This window comes from Aegilops tauschii, chromosome 1, assembly GCF_002575655.3.
Source record: "Aegilops tauschii subsp. strangulata cultivar AL8/78 chromosome 1, Aet v6.0, whole genome shotgun sequence".
Lineage (NCBI taxonomy): Eukaryota > Viridiplantae > Streptophyta > Magnoliopsida > Poales > Poaceae > Aegilops > Aegilops tauschii.
In genome coordinates this window covers 29,985,808-30,009,946 of record NC_053035.3, presented here as the reverse complement: position 1 = coordinate 30,009,946, position 24,139 = coordinate 29,985,808, and the positions used below count along the sequence as shown (strand labels likewise).

Sequence of the window (24,139 nt, the reverse complement as noted above, 5' to 3'; positions counted from 1 at the left end):
TCAACATTGCGGCAGGTCTTTAGGTGGCGGCGGCAGAGAAGTATCCGGTGTGGGGCCATCCTGAACCTCAAACACCATTCCCAACCCGAGATCAAGATGAGCCTCAAAGTGACAGTGCATATACCACATCCCTGCATTTAACAAACACGCACATTTAGTTAGCATATGCTCAAGCTCAAATCTTCTTAGCAAGCTAATAACATCACATCATGATTCTAACTTCTAAGGGAATGAACTCCATCCGTCTCAAAATAAGTGTCGCCGATTTAGTATAATTTTGTATTAAAGTTGTACTAAATTAGCGATACTTATTTTGCGACGGAGGGAGTATATAGTAGGAGTATATTTAATATGCATGATGTGTACCTGGATTGTCGGCGATGAAGCGGATGACGGCCCAGCCACCGGCGGGGACGAGGACGGTGTTGCGCTCTTGGGGGTTGACGAGGTTGAATTGCGGCGCCGTGGTTGTCTGGTTGTAGTTCCCAAAGCCCTGTGCTAGGACGAAGAAGTTGAAGCCGTGGAGGTGCATGGGGTGGCTCTCCTTGGCGATGAGTCGCGTGTTCTGGAGCACCATCTCCACCGTCTCGTTGTAGCGGAGCGTCCGCACCTTGGTCGACTTGGTCGTGTACTGCATCGTGGCGTTGTTGCTAGCGTCGGCCGTGTAGTCGAAGACGACCGGCGGCTGGTCGGGGAAGTCACGGGTGTACACGCCGGCCGTCGCGTTGCTGTAGTGGGCCTCGAGCATGGAGGTGCTCCTCGGCGGCACGAAGGACTCGTTGTTCATGCTCGACGCGAACATGGTGCGGCTCCGGTTGCACAGCGTCTGCTCCGGCTGGCAGTCGGCGACGCCCATCCCAACGGTGACGAACATGCGGGTGTCCACCGCGAGTGGCACGGTCGGCTTGCCGGGGAGCACCAGCGCCGTGAGGTTGGAGAGGAACCCATGTGCGGTCTGCGGTGTCCGTGTCGTTGAACTGCGGCAACTGTGGCAGCGCAGGCGGCAATGTCGTGTTCGGTCCGCCGGCGTACTCTAGCACCGCCGTCGCGTTGGTCTTGCTGAACGGCGGCCCCGACGGTATCCCACTATCGTAGGGGGACGCTGCCATGTAGTAGCGGCCGACGGCGGCGTCCGCGACCATGAGCGCGTCAACGGTCTGCCCGGGCCCGACCACCACGACGTCAGTCTTGTACGGCGTGGTGTAGCACGCGTCCGCCGCCACCACGGTGAAGCTGTGGTTCGCCACTTTGAAGAAGAGAGGCGTGTTGAGCGCAGCGTTGATGATTCGGAGCAGGTACGTCTCGTTCTTCCGGATAGGCTCACACAGATTGCGCATGCTGTTGTGCAGCCTACTTAAACTGCTTTCATGCCTTATACGAATATCCTTGAAGGGGTTGTGGTCCTTCATGAAACGCTCCATGAGATTCACACGAAAAAACTTGATGGAGTTATTTTCAAGGTGAATTTTGAGAAGGCGTACGATAAAGTCAAGTGGCCGTTCCTTCAACAGGCCTTACGCATGAAGGGTTTCGATGAAGCTTGGCGACGCCAGGTAGCATCTTTCACGCAAAAAGGGAGTGTTGGAATTAAAGTGAATGACGATATGGGTCATTATTTCCAGACACACAAGGGCCTGAGACAAGGTGATCCCATGTCCCCTATCTTGTTCAACATTGTCGTTGATATGTTGGCGATCCTGATAGGGAGGGCAAAGGAGGCCGGTCAGGTGGGTGGCTTGGTGCCTCATCTAGTTGATGGTGGTGTGTCTATCCTGCAGTACGCTGATGATACAATCATCTTCATGGAGCACGACGTGGCTAACGCGAGAAATATAAAGCTGGTGTTATGCTTATTTGAACAATTGTCTGGATTGAAGATTAATTTTCATAAAAGCGAGTTGTTCTGCTTTGGTAGAGCCAATGACGAACAAGAGGCTTATAGGCATTTGTTTGGATGTGAATTGGGGGCTTTACCTTTTACGTACCTAGGTATACCCATTCACCATCGAAAGCTAACAAACAGAGAGTGGAAGTGCATCGAGGATCGGTTTGAGAAGAAACTGAGTTGCTGGAAAGGAAAACTCATGTCATATGGAGGCCGATTGGTTCTCATTAATTCGGTGCTCACGAGTATGCCTATGTTTCTCTTTTCTTTCTTTGAAGTCCCAGTTGGGGTTAGGAAGAGGCTGGACTTCTATCGATCCCGATTCTTCTGGCAGAGTGACGAACTTAAGAGAAAATACCGACTCGCCAAATGGGATATCATCTGTCGACCAAAGGACCAGGGGGGCCTTGGTATCGAGAATCTTGAAGTCAAAAACAGATGCCTTCTCAGTAAGTGGCTGTACAAGTTGTCAGTTGAGACTGAGGCAACTTGGGCGCATATTCTCCGTAGTAAGTATTTGTAGTCCAAGACTTTGTCCCAGGTGACAGTCAGACCAACTGACTCGCCGTTTTAATAGAACAAAGTTTATTGTCGGTAATGGCAACACCACTCGCTTCTGGGAGGATACTTGGCTTGGTGTAACACCGTTGGCGCTCCAGTATCCGTCCCTGTATCATATTGTTCAGCGTCGTGATTCTCTTGTTGCAACGATTATGCAGTCCATTCCCCTCAATATTCAGTTTCGGAGGGTGCTTGTTGGCGACCGGTGGGAAGCTTGGCTTCATTTGGTGAGTAGACTGATGGAGGTTCAGCTAACTCATCAGCCCGATCAATTGTGTTGGAAGCTTACTAGGTCTGGAGAGTTTACAGTCAAATCGATGTATATCGATGTCATTAACTCTAGAAGTATTCCTAGTTCCAAACATGTTTGGAAAGTCAAAGTTCCTTTTAAGATTAAAGTGTTTATGTGGTTTGTACATAAATAAGTAATTTTAACAAAGGACAATTTGGTTAAGCGCAACTGGACATGATCTACTAGGTGTAGTTTTTGTGATCGGGATGAGACTATCAAGCACCTCTTCTTTGATTGCCCGTTGGCGAGAGTTTTGTGGCGCACCGTGCAAATTGCCTTTAACATTACTCCTCCGAATTCGGTCAGTACGTTATTTGGAACGTGGCTTGCTGGGATAGAGTCAGAAACAACTAGACACATTCGAGTAGGAGTATATGCGTTGTTATGGGCAATTTGGAACTGCCGAAATGATTTGGTTTTTAACAGAACAACAACTATTCATTTTTTGCAGGTTTTATTCTGGGCTACCGTGATGATCCGTACGTGGTCCTTACTCACTCCGACGGAGGCCAGGGAGCGTTTGGTTACTGGATCTGTCCGGTGGGAGATGGTAGCGCGGGATATTTTCAATCGGTTTGGATGGCGGTCATGTAACAGGATAGGCGATTAGTTTACCTATCTTTTGTTGTGCCAGCCGGTTGTGGCTTTTGGGCCTTCAGTTCTTGGCGTTGTGGCTCTGTGTGAGCTTGCCATTTTTACTTTTTTGCAAGACATTAAAACCTTGTTGAACCTTTTTTATCTATAAATGTGGACGTATGCATCGTTCTGATGCAGAGGCCCGGGAGTCCCCCCTTTTCGAAAAAAACGTCTCGTTCTTCCTCACCTCAAACATGTGCGTCTCTACACGCAAACATAAAAATTACTATATTTCTATATATATGATCAAACTTACGTAATAATCTGACATGGGAAAAAGGTTAGAACTTCTATTAACCACACCATCCATAGAAATGAACAACAATCTTAAGCAGAAAAGATCATGAGAGTTAACTGGCACGTACGATTTGGGGCAGAGCAGTGGTAGAAGTCTCCCGGCTTGCCGTTGATGGTGTAGGCATCGGCTGGCCCCGCAGGGATTCCGGTGAGGAGCGCCATCTGCTGCAGGTCAAAGACGTTGGCGTTCCACCACTCCCCGAACATGATGACCTCTTCCTTGTCTGGCTTGGCAAAGGGGTAGGCCTTGGCGCCGCCACGGGGCAGGATGATGAGCGCCCCATAGACGGTGGCACGAAGGAAGGAGAAGTGGGCATGCCACCACAACGTGCCCTCCTGCCCGGTGACGTTGAAGCTATACGTGTAGTTGCCTCCTGGTTGGAAGGGGCACTGTGTAACCATTGCCGGTCCATCTGCCCACTGGCTGCCACGCTGGAATATGCCATGCCTGCATGGGTCGATATTTTGGTACCCGAAAATTAAATAGTACCCCTTTGTTTCGTATTATTTAGCATTGTTTTATTTTAAGTATAATTTGTGAAGTTTGACAGAGTTTACATAAAAAATATTAACAATTATAATACCAAATAAATAAAATATAAAAATAAGTTTTCATATAATACCAAATAAATATAATATGAAAATATATTTTCACGATGAATGAATGTTGTTATTTCTTCAATAGACGTGGTTAAACTTCACAAAGTTTTGATCTAAGACAAAACCAATATACTAAGTTTTTTTAGGACATATATTAAGTAATAAGATTACCAGTGGATGGTCATGCTGTATGGCGATTCATTGACGAGGTGTACAACCACCGTGTCACCCTCGCGGGCCCGAATCGTCGGGCCTGGTAGCTGGCCATTCACCGCTGTGATGATCCTGTTCGGCTGGCAGAGCTGGCTAATGGAGAGGTTCCCGACCTGGTGAGTGAGATCAAATATTTAGGACCTTGATAAGTGCCCTACATGTGACACGAACACATGGCAACTCCGAACGTTTTTATGGCAAGTTTAGTGACGCGAGGATGGCAACTTTAGTTGTCAAGCATGACAACTTTCTTTTTAAATGGTAAATTTTAGCTTTTATTTAGAATTTTTTTGGATGACAACTTTAATTACAAAAGACGTCAGGGGCGGAGTGCTTCGGGCACTTATCATTTGGCAATATTTATTACATGGAAATTACCATCAATAGATGGAAATTTTCAAGTACGCAGGGGGTAAAAGACACTCAACATATTTTTAAGTACTCCCTCCGTTTCTAAATACAAGTTTTTTTAAAGATTCCAATAAAGACTATATAAGGATGTATATAGACTATTTTAGAGTATACATTCACTCATTCTGCTCTATATGCAGTCCATATTAGAGTCTCTAAAAAGACTTATATTTAGAAACGGAGGAAGATATTTCATTGTTTACACCATAGTTATGACTTATGACAAAATTTTGTCCTGTTTAGGAGATAATGCACTATTGTGACAATGCGACAAATATTTATCCTATTTTATTGTTTTTTCCAAAGCTAACAATCTTGAACCATATGTCAAGATGATGTGACAAGCTTTTTTTTTGCGGGGAAGATGATTTGGCAAGCTGACTAGATGGACAGCTTGAACCCGTGTTCGCTGGACGTATTCAACGTGGTGCAGGAGCAGTTTGCCATAATTTGACACAAAAGTCATAGGATTGGATTGAATCTGATGAAATATGAGATAGTCTGGCATCAATTTGCCCTATTTTATTATTTTCTCAAAAAACTGCCAATCGTGTACCACATGTTAGGATGATGTGACAACTGACTAGATGGACAACCTGAACCCGACGTGTTTATTCTTGACGTATTCAAGGTGGCGCATGAGCAGTTTGAAACAATTTGACACAAAATCCATAGGCCTCGATTGAATTCGATGAAGTACGAGATAATTTGACATTAATTTTGAAGGGGTTAAAATCCATCAGCACACGTCATGACTAGATGGTAAAACACGATTTTTTTTCTTTCTAAACTAATCATCCTGACCATCCAACTAAAATGATACCTTGTTGCATAGTGGCTAGGTGCAAAACTAGACAAAAGCTATCAGTAAGCATATTAAGTTAATTAGCGATGACATGCTGGGGCGGACCAAGAGAGAAAATAGCGCGGTGTCCTAGCATGTAATCACACTTTTTTAATGTAATGATGGAGTGTCACATCCTATACTATGCATGAAGCTTACGCAGAAAAAATCTTGCACCCGGATAGCTAAAAGTTGGTACACCCTTATGACATGCATGCATACCAGGTGCCAAGAACAAAAAAGAAAAGAGATGTCCTAATAAACAAAAATGCATGCACTTATGATACTACCCACTACATATGAGCCAACATGTAACTAAGCTCGATGAGACAAAACTATGCGCTTGGAAACTAAGCATGGGAAGTGAAGAACAGAACTGTATGCATATAGTACTACGGAAAGAAGTGCTCAATTACATTGAAGGTGTGCTCCACAATAGCAGCGTGGGCAGCCGAAGCAACCAATGCTAGAGCAAGCGGCAGAAGAAGCGACCAGGACCTCACCATCTCCGTACTTGTATGCATACAACAAGGGCAGAACAGAAGATTTGATTGATTTGTCCAGTTAGTATGGCGTTATATGTATAGAGAGAGGTGAGAGATCTTCAGCCGACCAATTTGCATTTTCAAACACAAACGGCATTTGGGTGCTCAAAGATAGAGAGAAAGAGGGACGTTTTGATTAGCTTCAAAGTCCCTTTTTTTTCGAGTAAAACCTTCAGAAACGAAAACTCTAATGTGATCCCGAGCTCCAGTGATCCTGGATGAACAGTAAAATCCGAAAAAATAGTAAAAAAATTCAAAAAAATCTGAAATTTTTTGGCAAGAAACTTTGATGTTTTTTCTACATGCGTGCAAATTTTCATGACGAAATGACATTCATGCAGGTCTCGGCAAAAAAAAAATCGATGCTCCAAAATGCTTTCAAAAACAGTTTTTTTGGAGCATGATTTTCTTTTTTTTTTGCCGAGACCTCCACAAATGTCATTTCATCACAAAATTGGCACGCATGTAGAAAAAACATCAAAGTTTCTTGACAACAAATTTCAGATTTTTTTGAATTTTTTTACTATTTTTTTGGATTTTACTGTTCAGCCAGGATCACTGGAGCTCGGGATCACATACTTCAGAAAGTCTTATTTGTGCGTCAGAGTACTACTGTTATTGAGTACGACCGGAACGCCAAGTGGCAAAGTTGGTTAGGTTACTGCATACATATCCAGGGCTAATTTTATTCCAGTGCAAGTTGAAGAATCAATACCCGTGTGTTAGTAAAAGGCTAAACACGTGTGCTTGTTTTTTTTTTTTTGAAGGGACACGTGTGCTTGTTTAGGAAGTGTTACGGAGAGTAGTTATTCGAGGCTCTAGAGAATGATTTGATGCATCGATAATTGATTGATCGTGCACTAGGCACATATATGTAGATACAAGGGGTGCGACCGATATCTTGTCTCCTAAACAGAGGGAGACAGATACTACAGGTACTGCATACAGAACCCAGACCTACGTACATGTACACATGTTCAACACCCCCCCCCCCCCCCCCCCCCGCGCAGTCGAAGCGTCGCCGGTGACGCATAGACTGGACCGAAAGCCCTCGAAAGTCAAGGTGGGTAGTCCCTTCGTCATCACATCGGCGAACTGCTGATCGGTGGGCACATGTAGAACACGAACACGACCAAGTGCGACGTGCTCCCGGACGAAGTGGATGTCGAGCTCGATGTGCTTCGTCCGTCGGTGATGGACAGGGTTGGCAGCGAGGTACACCGCGGAGACGTTATCACAGTAGACGAGCGTCGCCTTGGTGACCTCACATAGCAACTCCTGGAGTAGCTGTCGTAGCCAGGAACACTCTGCGACGGCGTTGGCCACGGCCCGATACTCGGCCTCGGCGCTCGATCGTGAGACCGTGGGTTGTCGTTTAGACGACCACGAAATCAGAGAGGGCCCGAGGTAGACGCAGTAGCCGGAAGTGGAGCGTCGAGTGTCAGGACACCCAGCCCAGTCGGCGTCGGAGTAGGCGACAAGGCTGGTGTCTGGCGAGGCCGTCAGGGTGAGACCCATGGCTGTGGTGCCACGTATGTACCGAAGTATACGTTTCACGAGAGCCCAATGGGTGTCACGAGGAGCATGCATGTGAAGGCACACCTGCTGGACAGCATACTGAATGTCCGGACGCGTCAGTGTGAGGTACTGAAGCGCACCGACGATGGAGCGGTAGAAGGGAGCGTTAGACGCCGGAGAGCCCTCGACGGCGGACACCTTAGCCTTCGTATCGACAGGCGTGGAAGTAGGCTTGCAATTAAGCATGCTCGCTCGCTCCAGAAGCTCGTAGGCATACTTCTGCTGGTGCAGAAAGAAGCCAGTAGCCCGGCGCACTATCTCGATGCCGAGGAAGTAGTGGAGAGCCCCCAAGTCCTTGAGGGCGAACACGGTGCCGAGGCGAGCTGTGATCTGCTGAAGAAGCGCTGGCGAGGACGCAGTCAGGATGATGTCGTCGACGTACAGGAGGAGGTACGCGGTGGCGTGGCCCTGGTGGTAGACAAACAGGGAAGCATCAGACCGTGTGGACCGGAACCCATGTTGCTGGAGGAAGGCCGCGATCCGCTGGTACCAGGCCCGAGGTGCCTGCTTAAACCCGTAGAGAGAAACGGGAGAGCAAGCACACGTGGTCCGGATAGTCGGTGTCGACGAAACCAGTCGGCTGCTGACAGAACACATGCTCGTCGAGATGGCCATGCAAGAAAGCATTAGACACATCGAGCTGGTGGACAGGCCAAGCGCGAGAAACAGCAAGCTGGAGAACAACGCGAATCATGCCCGGTTTAACAACCGGGGCGAAGGTGTCGGTGAAGTCCACGCCGGCGCGCTGGCGAAAGCCGCGCACCACCCAACGCGCCTTGTAGCGCTCGAGAGAACCGTCGGGGCGAGTCTTGTGGCGGAAGGCCCACTTGCCAGTGATGACATTGGCACGGGGTGGCCGCGGGACAAGCTGCCACGTACGGTTGCGCTGCAGGGCGTCAAACTCCTCACGCATCGCAGCTAGCCAGTTCGGATCCCGAAGGGCTGCGCGAGCGGAGGTGGGGAGCGGTGACGACGTCGAGGTAGAAGCCGCGCATGCGTACTCGTCCGACGAGTAGCGCGTGCTGGGACGCAGGGTCCCAGTCCGAGCCCGAGTGACCACACCGGTGAGGGGTGCGGCCGTGGCGACGGGGGCCGCCAAGGGAGCCACGGCGACGGGGGCCACGGCGGGGGCCGCGGCGACGGGGGCCGCAGCGGGGCCGGCCGAGGGGACCACGGCGACGGGGGCCGCCGACGCGGGGAGCGCGGGCAGAGCCGGACCCGGGGCGCGGCTGGGCGGTCCGCCAGAGGTGGAGGCAGGGACGAACCGCGCCGCAGGAGACTCCGAAGGTGACGGTACCTGCTGAAATGGGAACACGAGCTCATCAAAGTACACATGCCGCAAAGTGAAAACGCGGTGGGAGACTGGATCATAGCAACGGTAACCTTTGGTGTTGGGAGGATAGCCAAGGAAGATGCAAGGAAGGGACCGGGGCGCGAGTTTGTGAGGAGCAGTGGATGCGGTGCTAGGATAACAGAGACACCCGAAATGCGAAGACCATCATAAGATGGAACCGCACCGAAGAGGAGCTGGTGAGGGGTGTAGTTCCAGCGGGAACGACAGGGGCGAATGTTAATGAGGAGGCTGGCGGTCGCGAGCGCGTCCGGCCAGAACCGAGTAGGCACGTAGGAGTGGAAGAGCAACGTGCGGACACAGTCATTAAGCGTGCGAAGGACGCGCTCGGCGCGACCATTCTGCTGAGACGTGTAGGGGCAGGTGAGGCGAAAGATGGTGCCGTGGGACACAAGTAAATTGCGGACGGCGACGTTGTCAAACTCCTTGCCGTTGTCAGTTTGCAAAGCGAGAATAGGACGACCGAACTGTGTGGTGACATATGAATAAAAGGCTGTGAGTGTGGCAAGAGCGTCGGACTTGCGACGGAGAGGGAAGGTCCACACATAATGAGTAAAATCATCCAATATCACCAGATAGTATAAATAGCCCGTGTTGCTAGCAACCGGGGACGTCCAAACATCACTATGCAATAACTGAAACGGAAAGGTGGAAATGTTTGTAGATGCGCTAAAGGGAAGACGAACGTGCTTGCCAAGACGGCAAGCCTCACAAGAGTGATCGTCGACTTTATTACATGAGAAAGAAAAACTTTGAAGAATCTGACGCATAACGGTGGAGTTGGGATGACCGAGACGGGCATGCCAAAGATCGACACTGGCGGTGAAGGCGGCGGGGCGACGGGTGGTGGTGGCGCCGGAGGGATGCACTGGATAAAGCTCGTCCGGGCTATCACATCGGTGGAGCACCATCCGTGTACGGGCGTCCTTCACAGAAAAACCGATATCGTCAAATTCAACAGTTATAGGATTCTCACGAGCAAGGCGACGAACGGAAACAAGATTAGTGACTAAGTCAGGAGACACAAGAACATTAGACATATGCACAGGAGTGGAAGTAGAAGGAAAAAACATATGACCGACGTGAGTAATGGGTAGGGAGGAACCGTTACCAACGGTGATACGGGTGTGAGTATGAACGGGAGTGGCAGATGTGAGGTTACCGGGATGAGCAGTCATGTGAGCAGTGGCGCCCGAGTCCATGTACCAGTCACCACCGCCACCATAGGAGCTCGGTGACGGGGCGGAGTGCAGTGCAGCGAGCAAGGCCGGGGTCCCACGACGGCGGCGCCTGAGGAGGGTAGAACCCTCCGTAGGCCGGCGCGGGAGCAGCCGCGAAGGCCGGAGCGGCGGCGACGCCGTAGGAGGGCGCGGTCCCATAGGCCGGCGCGGACCCGTAGGCGGGCGCGGCGGGGGGGGGGGTGTGACGCCCGGATAATTAAGCTACAGTAATCCCACGCTAATGATGCCACGTCACCACGGTTACTGTTGTTAACCTCGCGATGATTCGAAACCGTTTCAAAATTTAAATTTAAATTAACATCAATAATAAAAGTTTTCAAAAATTTAAACAAAAATGTTCGGTGGGTGCCAAATATTGCACTGATAATTATTGTGGAGAAAACATATTTTTAGAAAATGCCTAAATGCATTAACATGAAATAAAACAGAAAAGAGATAAAAGAAAATAAAACAAAAAGAAACAAACAAACAAAAAAAGAGCAAACCCCTTCCTGGACCTAACCCCCTCTCTCACTGGGCCAGATGGCCCAGCTGGCCGGCTCATCTGGGCGGCCCAACCCAGCAGCCCACCTTTCCCCCGGTCGCCTCCCTCCTCCCTGTTCCCCCGACCCAGCGACCGCACTCGCCGGTCGCCACCGAACCCTGTCGCCGTCCCCGTCGGAGAGGGGATAAGGGCGACATCCCCTCGACGCCTCGAGCCCTTCCCTCCACTCACCCGCTCTCCCTCTCGGCCCCTGCGCCTTTCCCCCCTCAGCTCCACCTCGTTCCCCACCGCAACCGAGCGCCGCCGTCGCCATGGCTGCGCCATAGCCGCGGCCACCGAGCCCCGTTCTCCTCCCCGACGTGTCCACGAGCTCCGCCGCGTCGAGCCCGTCCTCCTCGACCACGGGCCCGAGCCCCGGGAACCCTGCATCGACCCCGCGCCATCTTCTTCCTCGTCGGATCCCCGCCGCCGTTCGCCGTCGGTTCCGACTGCACCACGCCTTCCCCGCGCCCGCTCTAAACGGCTACGCCCTGCTGTGAGCTCTTGCTCCTCCTCCCCCTCTCCATTAGCTCGCTAGCTTGCCGTAGCCACCGCGCCGCACCCTCCGCCGCCTGGCCTCGTCGCCGGCGTGGCCACGACGACCTTTTGGTCCCGTTCGTGCCTCCGTTGCCTTGGCCGCATCGTGTAGGCCTCGCCCCGCTCTCCGGTTTGCCCCAGTTCGCACCGTAGCCCCGCCTCTGCCGCACGCCCGAACGACCCCGCCGCCGGTGAGCTCCTGGCGCTCCGCTCCGACCTCCCCAGCACCACGCACCGCCACCGTTCGACGCACGGCGTCGAGCCGCGTCGAACGCAAGCAACCGCGGCCCCTGGGACCCCCTGTGCGCTAAACCCGAGCCGAGCCCGCCGCGCGCCGCCGCGTTTTGGCTCGCCGGAGCTGTTCCGGCGCCGTCCGCCGACGTGGCTAAGTGGGCCCCCCTGGGTCGCTGCCAGTGGGTCCTGGTGGCCTAGTTGACTGGGTTGACCCCAGTCAACTGCTGACTGGGCAGCCCAGTGTCACTGTCATGCGGGCCCCGCCGCGTAAGTAAACTAAATAAAATGTTTTTATAAATAAAACTAATTAATTAATCTAAATAGGCACTGACAGGTGGGGCCTACCTGCTAATAACCTTGTTTAAGTTAGTTATAAAACTCTGTTAGTGCCCTGTCAATGACATGTGGGTCCCACTGGACCCACCTGTCTGGTTTGACTGGTCAGCCGACCTGTTGACCTGCTGACGTCAGCGTTACGTCATGCTGACGTCATAATTCATTTTTGCTAAATTCAAATAATTCCAGAAATTCAAATAATCTTTGAAAATTCATATCTTTTAAACCGTAACTCGGATGAAAATGTTTTCTACATGAAAGTTGCTCAGAACGACGAGACGAATCCGGATACGCAGCCCGTTCGTCCGCCACACCTCCCTAACCTATCGAACTCGCAACTTCCCCACCTCCGGTACCTCTGTCCGAAAACGCGAAACACCGGGAATACCTTCCCGGATGTTTCCCCCTTCGTCGGTATCACCTATTACCGCGTTAGGGCACACCTAGCACCGTGTATTGTCATGTTACGCTTTGTGTTGCTTTGATTGCTCTGTTATTTATTGTGTTCCCCCTCCGTTACTTCTTTCCGGTAGACCCCGAGACTACTGACGACCCCCAGTTCGACTACGGAGTTGACGACCCCTCCTACTTGCCAGAGCAACCAGGCAAGCCCCCCCCTTGATCACCAGATATCGCCTATTCTTCTCTATACTGCTTGCATTAGAGTAGTGTAGCATGTTACTGCTTTCGGTTAATCCTATTCTGATGCATAGCCTATCATTGTTGCTACAGTTGTTACCCTTACCTGCTATCCTACTGCTTAGTATAGGATGCTAGTGTTCCATCAGTGGCCCTACACTCTTGTCCGTCTGCCATGCTATACTACTGGGCCGTGATCACGGGTATATACTATATACTTTATATACATGACACATGTGGTGACTAAAGTCGGGTCGGCTCTTTGAGTACCCGCAAGTGATTCTGATGAGGGGGCTGAAAGGACAGGTGGCTCCACCCCGGTAGAGGTGGGCCTGGGTTCCTGACGGCCCCCGACTGTTACTTTGTGGCGGAGCGACAGGGCAGGTTGAGACCGCCTAGGTGAGAGGTGGGCCTGGCCCTGGACGGCATCCGCGGTTACTTCAAAATAACACGCTTAACGAGTTCTTGGTATTTGATCTGAGTCTGGCCATTTGGTCTATACGCACTAACCATCTACGCGGGAGTAGTTATGGGTATCCCGGCGTCGTGGTATCAGCCGAAGCCTTCGTGACGTCAGCGACTGAGTGGCGCGCGCCGGATTGGACTGGAACGCCACTAGGCTAGGTCTGCTTCCGGCCGCGTACGCAACGTGCAGGTGTGCAATGGGCGATGGGCCCAGACCCCTGCGCGCATAGGAGTTAGACCGGCGTCCTGACCTCTCTGTTGTGCTTAGGTGGGGCTGCGACGTGTTGATCTTACGAGGCCGGGCATGACCCAGAAAAGTGTGTCCGGCCAAATGGGATCGAGCGTGTTGGGTTATGTGGTGCACCCCTGCAGGGAAGTTTATCTATTCGAATAGCCGTGTCCCTCGGTAAAAGGACGACCCGGAGTTGTACCTTGACCTTATGACAACTAGAACTGGATACTTAATAAAACACACCCTTCCAAGTGCCAGATACAACCCGGTGATCGCTCTCTAACAGGGCGACGAGGAGGGGATCGCCGGGTAGGATTATGCTATACGATGCTACTTGGTGAACTTACCATCTACTCTCTTCTACATGCTGCAAGATGGAGGTGGCCAGAAGCGTAGTCTTCGACAGTACTAGTTATCCCCCCTTATTCTGGCATTCTGCAGTTCAGTCCACCGATATGGTCCTTTACACATATACCCTTGCATATGTAGTGTAGCTCCTTGCTTGCGAGTACTTTGGATGAGTACTCACGGTTGCCTTTCTCCCTCTTTTCCCCCCTTCCTTTCTACCTGGTTGTCGCAACCAGATGCTAGAACCCAGGAGCCAGACGCCACCGTCGACGACGACTCCTACGACACTGGAGGTGCCTACTACTACGTGCAGGCCGCTGACGACGACTAGGAGTAGTTAGGAGGATCCCAGGCAGGAGGCCGGCGCCTCGTTCGATCTGTATCCCAGTTTGTGCTAGCCTTCTTAAGGCAAACTTGTTTAACTTATGTCTGTACTCAGATATTGTTGCTTCCGCTGACTCGTCTGTGATCGAGCACTTGTATTCGAGCCCTCGAGGCCCCTGGCTTGTATTATGATGCTTGTATGACTTATTTATGTTTTAGAGTTGTGTTGTGATATCTTCCCGTGAGTCCCTGATCTTGATCGTACACATTTGCATGCATGATTAGTGTACGGTCAAATCGGGGGCGTCACAAGTTGGTATCAGAGCCGACTGCCTGTAGGAATCCCCCTTCCACACTCCTTGGCCGAAGTCGAGTGTAGACATTTCAAAAACTTTTACTAACATGGCTGTGTGTCTTACGGGCCCACGTCGCCATTGGGTGGTATTAGGATCTTTTACTCCTTGCCTATACTCTCGGACTCTGATCTCTCTTCTATTCGGGTTAAATGATTTTACTAAATCTAACATTAGGATCTCGTTATCACTTTCACCCGGAGAGCCCCTTATTACTGATGATCGTCTGTTGCACGTGAAGACCCTAAAGATACTCTCCGCTGATAACCCGAGAACTTGTGTTCATCGCTTTTGCAATTCCCTTTCGTCGATAAACTCCTATGGATAACCACGTATACTCGCCATTCATACAATGTTTCCCAGATGATCTTGTTATTACAAGATACCCCGAAATTCTCTCTGTTGTTCCGAGAATCCTTTGAGCTTACTACCTTGCTGTTCATTGTCACCTGAATACCCCTACGGATAATCCTCGCACTTACCGAGTATCCGCTCATCCCCAGTTGATTCAAGTATTTCACAAAAGTGTTCAAAATATCATTCGATCTTCCGAAAATCTTCAGGAGCCTGTTGCTCTTGAAATTCTTGCTTACTAGCATTATGGTTAATCCCATAAGTCTATAATCTTATTGGCATCTTTTGTCATTATCATTTTGAGTCCGTTGATTCAATTTGTTGCGAATGCTCGCAATCCTCAATCATATCCTAGAATTCATCCTTCCGGCTCAGACGTCATTTTAAACGTGAGCTGGATCTCGACCTATCAAATTGCCATCGATTGTACCCCTAAGCCTACTCAACTTATCCATCCTTGATCAGAGCGTTGCTTCTGACCCCCTGATTTGGAAATCATAATTCTTTTGCATTTGAACTTTGAGTTAGTCAGTTGTTTCTATAATCAGATCTCCTTGCATTCTTCTTCCTCTGGTTGAGTACCGATGCTCACATCAGATCCCTTGTGGACCATCGGTTCCTTTGTTGGATTTTATCCGACAGTGTCCTTCCTATTGAATAACCTTGTGAGCCTTTCCATGGGTATATAATGCCTTTGGTAAATTGTATCCTCTGTTTTCTCAACCATGCTCTGTTTTCGAGCTGGTGGTATATGTTTCCACGATACCCTGACGGGTTGAACCTATGCCTTCCTTAATATGTGTGAACTCAGAAGTTTTCACGAGTCATACTCATCTGGTATTTCACCAGGTAAAACTTTCAACACTAATGCCTTTAGCAAAGCGAGGAGTGAATGGAAGGTTATACATTGAAGAAGTGGGAGTCGACCTTGAACCTTGCGTTCATGCCCATGGATACGATGTATAACTTATCATGGAAGCTGCTTGTAAAAATAATGACCCCCCTTGTTATAAGTTCATCTTGTATCCGTGGTTCGATCATTTATGATCGTGGTTTCTGACCATGTTCTCCTTTAAATACCATTTCTCGTGCAAGTTTAAGCACTTGTCTTCTGCAGAGTAATACCCCAGTCCAACCTCTACTTTGATTTGTCGTCGAGTATTACCCCCCTGGTATCTCAAGATTATCACGGAACTGCATAACTTCTTATGAGTTCTGCATCAAGTGCTACATTCTCACTGATTCCAATTTTTCACGGGCTTCGAGTTTTAAAACACTCAAAACCACCGATAACTGAATCGAGTCCGCACTGCGATTAAACAACTCTTAGTAATCTTCTTTACTTATGAGTTTGTACCCGATCACGTCATTCCTAGCCTGATTGGCTACATCATTATCGTGCCGATTTTAACTGTGCTACCTGGTCTTTATTCCCGGAGCACCACTTTTGACGATGAGCTAAGCTTACGTCGATTTTCCTCGTCATATCATTTCGCCTTGAACAGCAAGCTTGATTTCGAGTTTGTGTCGTACCCCTGGTTCCAATAACTTTTCGCTTCATCGTTCCTTTGACTTGATGTCATCGCCGATCGATTACCTCTTCATAAATTCTCGCTACAAATGTGTCGTGAACATCATCAACATTCTGAGCTCTTCCAAGATATCTATCGAATTCTGGATGAGAAATACCATCCTTGCCCTCGATGATTTGTTTTATCATCGACCATTTTATTGCCTTCCATTCAACACAAACTTGTTCGTGTTTTGTGTTGTACCTTGATTTCCTTGCTATCTAGCTTATGATATGTTCTACCTTGGAGTATTACCCTCTTTTATGTCAAGAATGTCGTAAGAATTTCACCACCTCGTATGACATCTTGGTACAGTGATACTTCTCCCGATCACCATTCTTTCTTGGTCCCCGTGTTGTTTCTAAAAGGAATACCGACAAATGGTCTGTGATGTGTAAATTCTAAACTTCTAGCAACCCTATTGCTTTGAAGTTATTACTCTATAGTTTCATTCTACGTCTATGGCTTAATGAATCATCTTTCGAACATTGATTGTGCTACCTAGCCCATATTTCGGGTGCACATTTCAACCAATGTTTAACTGTGTATGTTTTCCTCGAGCATACATCATTAAGTCATTCGATCTAGCTAATGTTATCTCCTTGTTCACATAGTGGGGGAAATCCATCTTTTGGAAATCTCAATGGATTGTCGCTGAGTCAATCAGTCACCTCCTCACCTCTCCTTGATGTAATGATGAACCCTTGTTCGGAACTCGCTTCCATAGTTCATCTCCCGAGAATCTTCGATGTCGTTTCGACAATTTGTGTTGCACCTTTCTTCTCAGGCATCCTGAGTCTGAGTTATCCTGACACCAGTCAAATCTGAATCTCGGTCAGATATGATGGTTGGAACATATTTCCAAGAGTTATAACATTGGCCTATTTATGACCCGGTGAGGTGATGACATGCCGAACAAACCTGGCCGGAGGACCTATTGTTATAAGCTTTCCTTTCAGCAAGGTTATCTACTCTTCCATGAGGAAATTGTAAGACTTATTCTATAAGTTGTTCCTGATGGATCCTTTTTGTTTCCAAATTCTGATCTTCACCTGTTGACCATGTCAATGCTATCTCAAAGCATGTCTATAGTACTCCGATTTTCAACAAGAACATTTGAAGCACAATACTAAATGTTTCTTGCTCAATTATCCAAACACCGCTGTATGGGTTATGTCATGAAATTCCTCTCCCCTTACCTAAATGGTTTTCTACTTTCTATCCTGTCATGGATATGATACGCTGCTTGTCCTTGGGAAGGATATACCCTTGAAATATGTGTTTAAACACATTTTCCTTTCCATTCTTCTGTTTAATCTGATAATCATATTTTCCTTTCCATTGTTTGGTTTAACCTTTCTGGTGATCTATATGATCTAAGCAGTAATATTCTCCTGCTTATGTAAACACCTCGGTGTACAACTCTGTCAGTAAGACCCTGTTACTATTGTTGGTGACATTTCGGTAACCACCGATGGACGAGAACTTTGCCTAATGGTCCGCCTCGTTTGAACGAGCAGGAAAATGGTTCTCTTCGTCCCTCGCCCTTGGTACCAACGTGTTGCCGACATAACTGACAGGGTGTTCTCTGACATGCCTTGCTATCATGACCGTGCAAGATGTCACTGCTCCTATAAAAAAACCACATGGTGGGCCCATAACCCATAGTTCCACAGGATCGAAACCTGACTCTCCTGTACACCCCCGGTTTCCAAAGTTATTCCTCGCGCTTGAATTCTTATGTAACTCACGGGCCACCTGCCAAGTGATCTATTCGGGTATCAGACGCAATACTTATTCTCGTTGCTCTGAACCCCTTTCACCTTCTATTAGGCATCGAACGCTTGCCTATCGGTTTGAAATTGCTCATGGTACCTTCTTACTTTGCTCTCGACATCTTCTTAGGTTTCAATTCGAGAGATACTTATGCTTCTTCCCCTGGGTTAACCGCTTGATGCTCGATCTTGTTAGAGTCCGTCCTTATAGGGAATAAGCTATTCCAATGAAAAGTTTTCCCTGCTCACCCTTTCGTAAGTACGGTGAAGATCCTGTAGGAAGGACAACAAACTTCATCATGATGACCTGAAGCAGAGGACTGAAGACATCAACGTAATGGATCGACCTCTTCGAGAAGAGCAACTATGACCGAGAAGAATCGTTAGAATTTCGTAACCAGATCCCTTCCCCCTTATAACCGCTCCTAAATCTCGGGACGAGATTTCTTGTAGTGGAGGAGATTTGTGACGCCCGGATAATTAAGCTACAGTAATCCCACGCTAATGATGCCACATCACCACCGTTACTGTTGTTAACCTCGCGATGATTCGAAACCGTTTCAAAATTTAAATTCAAATTAATGTCAATAATAAAAGTTTTCAAAAATTTAAACAAAAATGTTCGATGGGTGCCAAATATTGCACTGATAATTATTGTGGAGAAAACATATTTTTAGAAAATGCCTAAATGCATTAAAATGAAATAAAATAGAAAAGAGATAAAAGAAAATAAAATAAAAAGAAACAAACAAACAAAAAAAGAGCAAACCCCTTCCTGGACCTAACCCCCCCTCTCACTGGGCCAGATGGCCCAGCTGGCCGGCTCATCTGGGCGGCCCAACCCAGCAGCCCACCTTTCCCCCGGTCGCCTACCTCCTCCCTGTTCCCCCGACCCATCGTCCGCGCTCGCCGGTCGCCACCGAACCCTGTCGCCGTCCCCGTCGGAGAGGGGATAAGGGCGACATCCCCTCGACGCCTCGAGCCCTCCCCTCCACTCACCCGCTCTCCCTCTCGGCCCCTGCGCCTTTCCCCCCTCAGCTCCACCTCGTTCCCCACCGCAACCGAGCGCCGCCGTCGCCATGGCTGCGCCATAGCCGCGGCCACCGAGCCCCGTTCTCCTCCCCGACGTGTCCACGAGCTCCGCCGCGTCGAGCCCGTCCTCCTCGACCACGGGCCCGAGCCCCGGGAACCCTGCATCGACCCCGCGCCATCTTCTTCCTCGTCGGATCCCCGCCGCCGTTCGCCGTCGATTCCGACTGCACCACGCCTTCCCCGCGCCCACTCTAAACGGCTACGCCCCGCTGTGAGCTCTTGCTCCTCCTCCCCCTCTCCATTAGCTTGCTAGCTTGCCTTAGCCACCGCGCCGCATTAGGCCGCACCCTCCGCCGCCTGGCCTCGTCGCCGGCGTGGCCACGGCGACCTTTTGGTCCCGTTCGTGCCTCCGTTGCCTTGGCCGCATCGTGTAGGCCTCGCCCCGCTCTTCGGTTTGCCCCAGTTCGCACCGTAGCCCCGCCTCTGCCGCACGCCCGAACCACCCCGCCGCCGGCGAGCTCCTGGCGCTCCGCTCCGACCTCCCCAGCACCCCGCACCGCCACCGTTCGACGCGCGGCGTCGAGCCGCGTCGAACGCAAGCAACCGCGGCCCCTGGGACCCCCTGTGCGCTAAACCCGAGCCGAGCCCGCGCGCCGCCGCGTTTTGGCTCGCCGGAGCTGTTCCGGCGCCGTCCGCCGACGTGGCTAAGTGGGCCCCCCCTGGGTCGCTGCCAGTGGGTCCTGGTGGCCCAGTTGACTGGGTTGACCCCAGTCAACTGCTGACTGGGCCGCCCAGTGTCACTGTCATGCGGGCCCCGCCGCGTAAGTAAACTAAATAAAATGTTTTTATAAATAAAACTAATTAATTAATCTAAATAGGCACTAACAGGTGGGGCCTACCTGCTAATAACCTTGTTTAAGTTAGTTATAAAACTCTGTTAGTGCCCTGTCAATGACATGTGGGTCCCACTGGACCCACCTGTCTGGTTTGACTGGTCAGCCGACCTGTTGACCTGCTGATGTCAGCGTTACGTCATGCTGACGTCATAATTCATTTTTGCTAAATTCAAATAATTCCAGAAATTCAAATAATCTTTGAAAATTCATATCTTTTAAACCGTAACTCGGATGAAAATGTTTTCTACATGAAAGTTGCTCAGAACGACGAGACGAATCCGGATACGCAGCCCGTTCATCCGTCACACCTCCCTAACCTATCAAACTCGCAACTTCCCCACCTCCGGTACCTCTGTCCGAAAACGCGAAACACCGGGAATACCTTCCCGGATGTTTCCCCCCTTCGTCGGTATCACCTATTACCGCGTTAGGGCACACCTAGCACCGTGTATTGTCATGTTACGCTTTGTGTTGCTTTGATTGCTCTGTTATTTATTGTGTTCCCCCTCCGTTACTTCTTTCCGGTAGACCCCGAGACTACTGACGACCCCCAGTTCGACTACGGAGTTGACGACCCCTCCTACTTGCCAGAGCAACCAGGCAAGCCCCCCCCCCTTGATCACCAGATATCGCCTATTCTTCTCTATACTGCTTGCATTAGAGTAGTGTAGCATGTTACTGCTTTCGGTTAATCCTATTCTGATGCATAGCCTATCATTGTTGCTACAGTTGTTACCCTTACCTGCTATCCTACTGCTTAGTATAGGATGCTAGTGTTCCATCAGTGGCCCTACACTCTTGTCCGTCTGCCATGCTATACTACTGGGCCGTGATCACTTCGGGAGGTGATCACGGGTATATACTATATACTTTATATACATGACACATGTGGTGAATAAAGTCGGGCCGGCTCTTTGAGTACCCGCAAGTGATTCTGATGAGGGGGCTGAAAGGACAGGTGGCTCCACCCCGGTAGAGGTGGGCCTGGGTTCCTGACGGCCCCCGACTGTTACTTTGTGGCGGAGCGACAGGGCAGGTTGAGACCGCCTAGGTGAGAGGTGGGCCTGGCCCTGGACGGCATCCGCGGTTACTTCAAAATAACACGCTTAACGAGTTCTTGGTATTTGATCTGAGTCTGGCCATTTGGTCTATACGCACTAACCATCTACGCGGGAGTAGTTATGGGTATCCCGGCGTCGTGGTATCAGCCGAAGCCTTCGTGACGTCAGCGACTGAGTGGCGCGCGCCGGATTGGACTGGAACGCCACTAGGCTAGGTCTGCTTCCGGCCGCGTACGCAACGTGCAGGTGTGCAATGGGCGATGGGCCCAGACCCCTGCGCGCATAGGAGTTAGACCGGCGTGCTGACCTCTCTGTTGTGCTTAGGTGGGGCTGCGACGTGTTGATCTTACGAGGCCGGGCATGACCCAGAAAAGTGTGTCCGGCCAAATGGGATCGAGCGTGTTGGGTTATGTGGTGCACCCCTGCAGGGAAGTTTATCTATTCGAATAGCCGTGTCCCTCGGTAAAAGGACGACCCGGAGTTGTACCTTGACCTTATGACAACTAGAACTGGATACTTAATAAAACACACCCTTCCAAGTGCCAGATACAACCCGGTGATCGCTCTCTAACAGGGCGACGAGGAGGGGATCGCCGGGTAGGATTATGCTATACGATGCTACTTGGTGAACTTACCATCTACTCTCTTCTACATGCTGCAAGATGGAGGTGGCCAGAAGCGTAGTCTTCGACAGTACTAGTTATCCCCCCCTTATTCTGGCATTCTGCAGTTCAGTCAACCGATATGGTCCTTTACACATATACCCTTGCATATGTAGTGTAGCTCCTTGCTTGCGAGTACTTTGGATGAGTACTCACGGTTGCCTTTCTCCCTCTTTTTCCCCCTTCCTTTCTACCTGGTTGTCGCAACCAGATGTTGGAACCCAGGAGCCAGACGCCACCGTCGACGACGACTCCTACGACACTGGAGGTGCCTACTACTACGTGCAGGCCGCTGACGACGACTAGGAGTAGTTAGGAGGATCCCAGGCAGGAGGCCGGCGCCTCGTTCGATCTGTATCCCAGTTTGTGCTAGCCTTCTTAAGGCAAACTTGTTTAACTTATGTCTGTACTCAGATATTGTTGCTTCCGCTGACTCGTCTGTGATCGAGCACTTGTATTCGAGCCCTCGAGGCCCCTGGCTTGTATTATGATGCTTGTATGACTTATTTATGTTTTAGAGTTGTGTTGTGATATCTTCCCGTGAGTCCCTGATCTTGATCGTACACATTTGCGTGCATGATTAGTGTACGGTCAAATCGGGGGCGTCACAGGGGGGGGGCACCATAGCCGCTGTAGGGAGCGCCGTTCTGCCCGGCGAAGAGGGCCTGGTGACCCGCCGGGTGGGGCCCAAGGAGGCCCGGAGCCGGAGCCCGAGGGACCGGCATGGAGTAGGCGTGGACGACGCCGGTCCACGGGTTGGTGCCGTACGTCCATGAGGGAGTCACCTGCTGCTGCTGACGCCCCCCCGGCGCCTGTTGCTGCTTGCGGCCGCCCCCACGGCGGTTGCCGCGGCGCCCAGCACCCGGCTGCTAGGGGGCAGCGGGAGGGGCGGGAGGCGCGGGCGGGAGGGGGAAGTACCCCGGAGGCGCTGGTGGCGGCGGCTGGTGGCGCGGCGCGGGTGGGGCGGTCGGTGGAGGGGCGCCGCGGGAGGTGCCTGCGACGAGGGCGTGGTGCTGCACACGCTTCTTGACCCCCTTCATCCGGCGCTCCTTCAACCTCAAGTACGCCACAAACTTGGGGAAGGAGGGCTCCGGCATCAAGGTGAGGTTAGAGGCGGCGTTGCCGAAGTCCTCGTTGAGCCCGGCGGTGAGCGTGCTGAGGAGGAGGTCGTCGTCCACCTTGGCTCCAATGTCACGGAGCTCATCCGCCAACGTCTTTAGGCGGCGGCAGTAGTCATCAATGGACTGTTCATCCTGGTGACAGTCAAAAAATTCTTGCTGCAAAAAAACGTGGCGCTGAAGCTTGTTGTCGGTGAAGAGGCCGTTCAACTTGACCCACATGGCGCGGGCGTCGTCGCCGGCGCTCACGACCGTGTGGAACAAGTCCTTGGGGATGGTGGTGAAGAACCACCGGATGATCGTGGCGTCGATCGCGGTCCACTCGGCGTCGTCCACCATGGTGCGGGAGTCCACGGTGCCATCCACGTGATCCACGAGATTGTTCTCGCGGAAGAGCAGCGTGAAGTACGTCTTCCACGCGAAGTACGTGGAGTTGGAGGCGTCGAGGGTCACGGGGACGCGTGCATGGACGTTGATGTCGCGGATCTCAGCAGGGTCGACGGCGAAGGGGTTGGAGTAGGTGGAGGCGTTGGAAGACATGGCGATGAGATCGTGGGGAGGGAGGCGGCGGCGTGGCTAAGGAGAGGCGGCGCGGCGGCGGGAAGGGGCGGCGCGGCGTGGAGGCGCGCGGTGGGGAGGTGGCGCGCGGGGAGGAGGGGTGGTGGCGGCGGCTTGGGGCGGCGGCGGTGGCGGCGGGATGTCACGGCGGCGGTGGCGGCCCGAGGCGGCGGCTAGGGTTAGCAGAAGCTGGAAGATCGACTTGCGATAGATACCATGTAGAGAATGATTTGGTCCATCGATAATTGATTGATCGTGCACTAGGCACATATATATAGGTACAAGGGGTGCGACCGGTATCTTGTCTCCTAAGATACACGTACATACAGAGGAAGACAGATACTACAGGTACTGCATACAAAACTCAGACTTACGTACATGTACACATGTTCAACAGAGGCCACTCGGCTCCTCTTAAACACACACGTTTGCTTTTACATGACAACGGTACAGTGTGTCATCTTTCCTGACAGCGATCGGTCTTGGTTACTTGATGAGATCGAACTTAATTTCTTTATCAAGAAAATATTGAACTTTCTTTTCCAAGGTTTGACTAGGAGAAATAACAAGGCAAGGCGCCATTACTTTTCTATCTGGGACTGCGGCAAGCTAGAGCTTGCTTGTCATCGACGTCTACGATGACTTCGTCCTATCATGATCCGTAAAG

The 24,139-nt window shown here is 50.7% G+C and overlaps 1 protein-coding gene and 1 pseudogene across 1 annotated transcript; both read right to left on the bottom strand.

The window, feature by feature from the left end:
• LOC109731927 (laccase-25-like) lies at positions 1-6,245 on the bottom strand (annotated as a pseudogene).
• A 16,420-nt stretch (positions 6,246-22,665) lies between these two features.
• Positions 22,666-23,454, bottom strand: LOC109731929 (uncharacterized). Its single transcript, XM_020291104.1, has one exon. The coding sequence runs from the start codon at positions 23,452-23,454 to the stop codon at positions 22,666-22,668; it is 789 nt and encodes a 262-aa protein (XP_020146693.1).
• Positions 23,455-24,139: the final 685 nt, after the last annotated feature.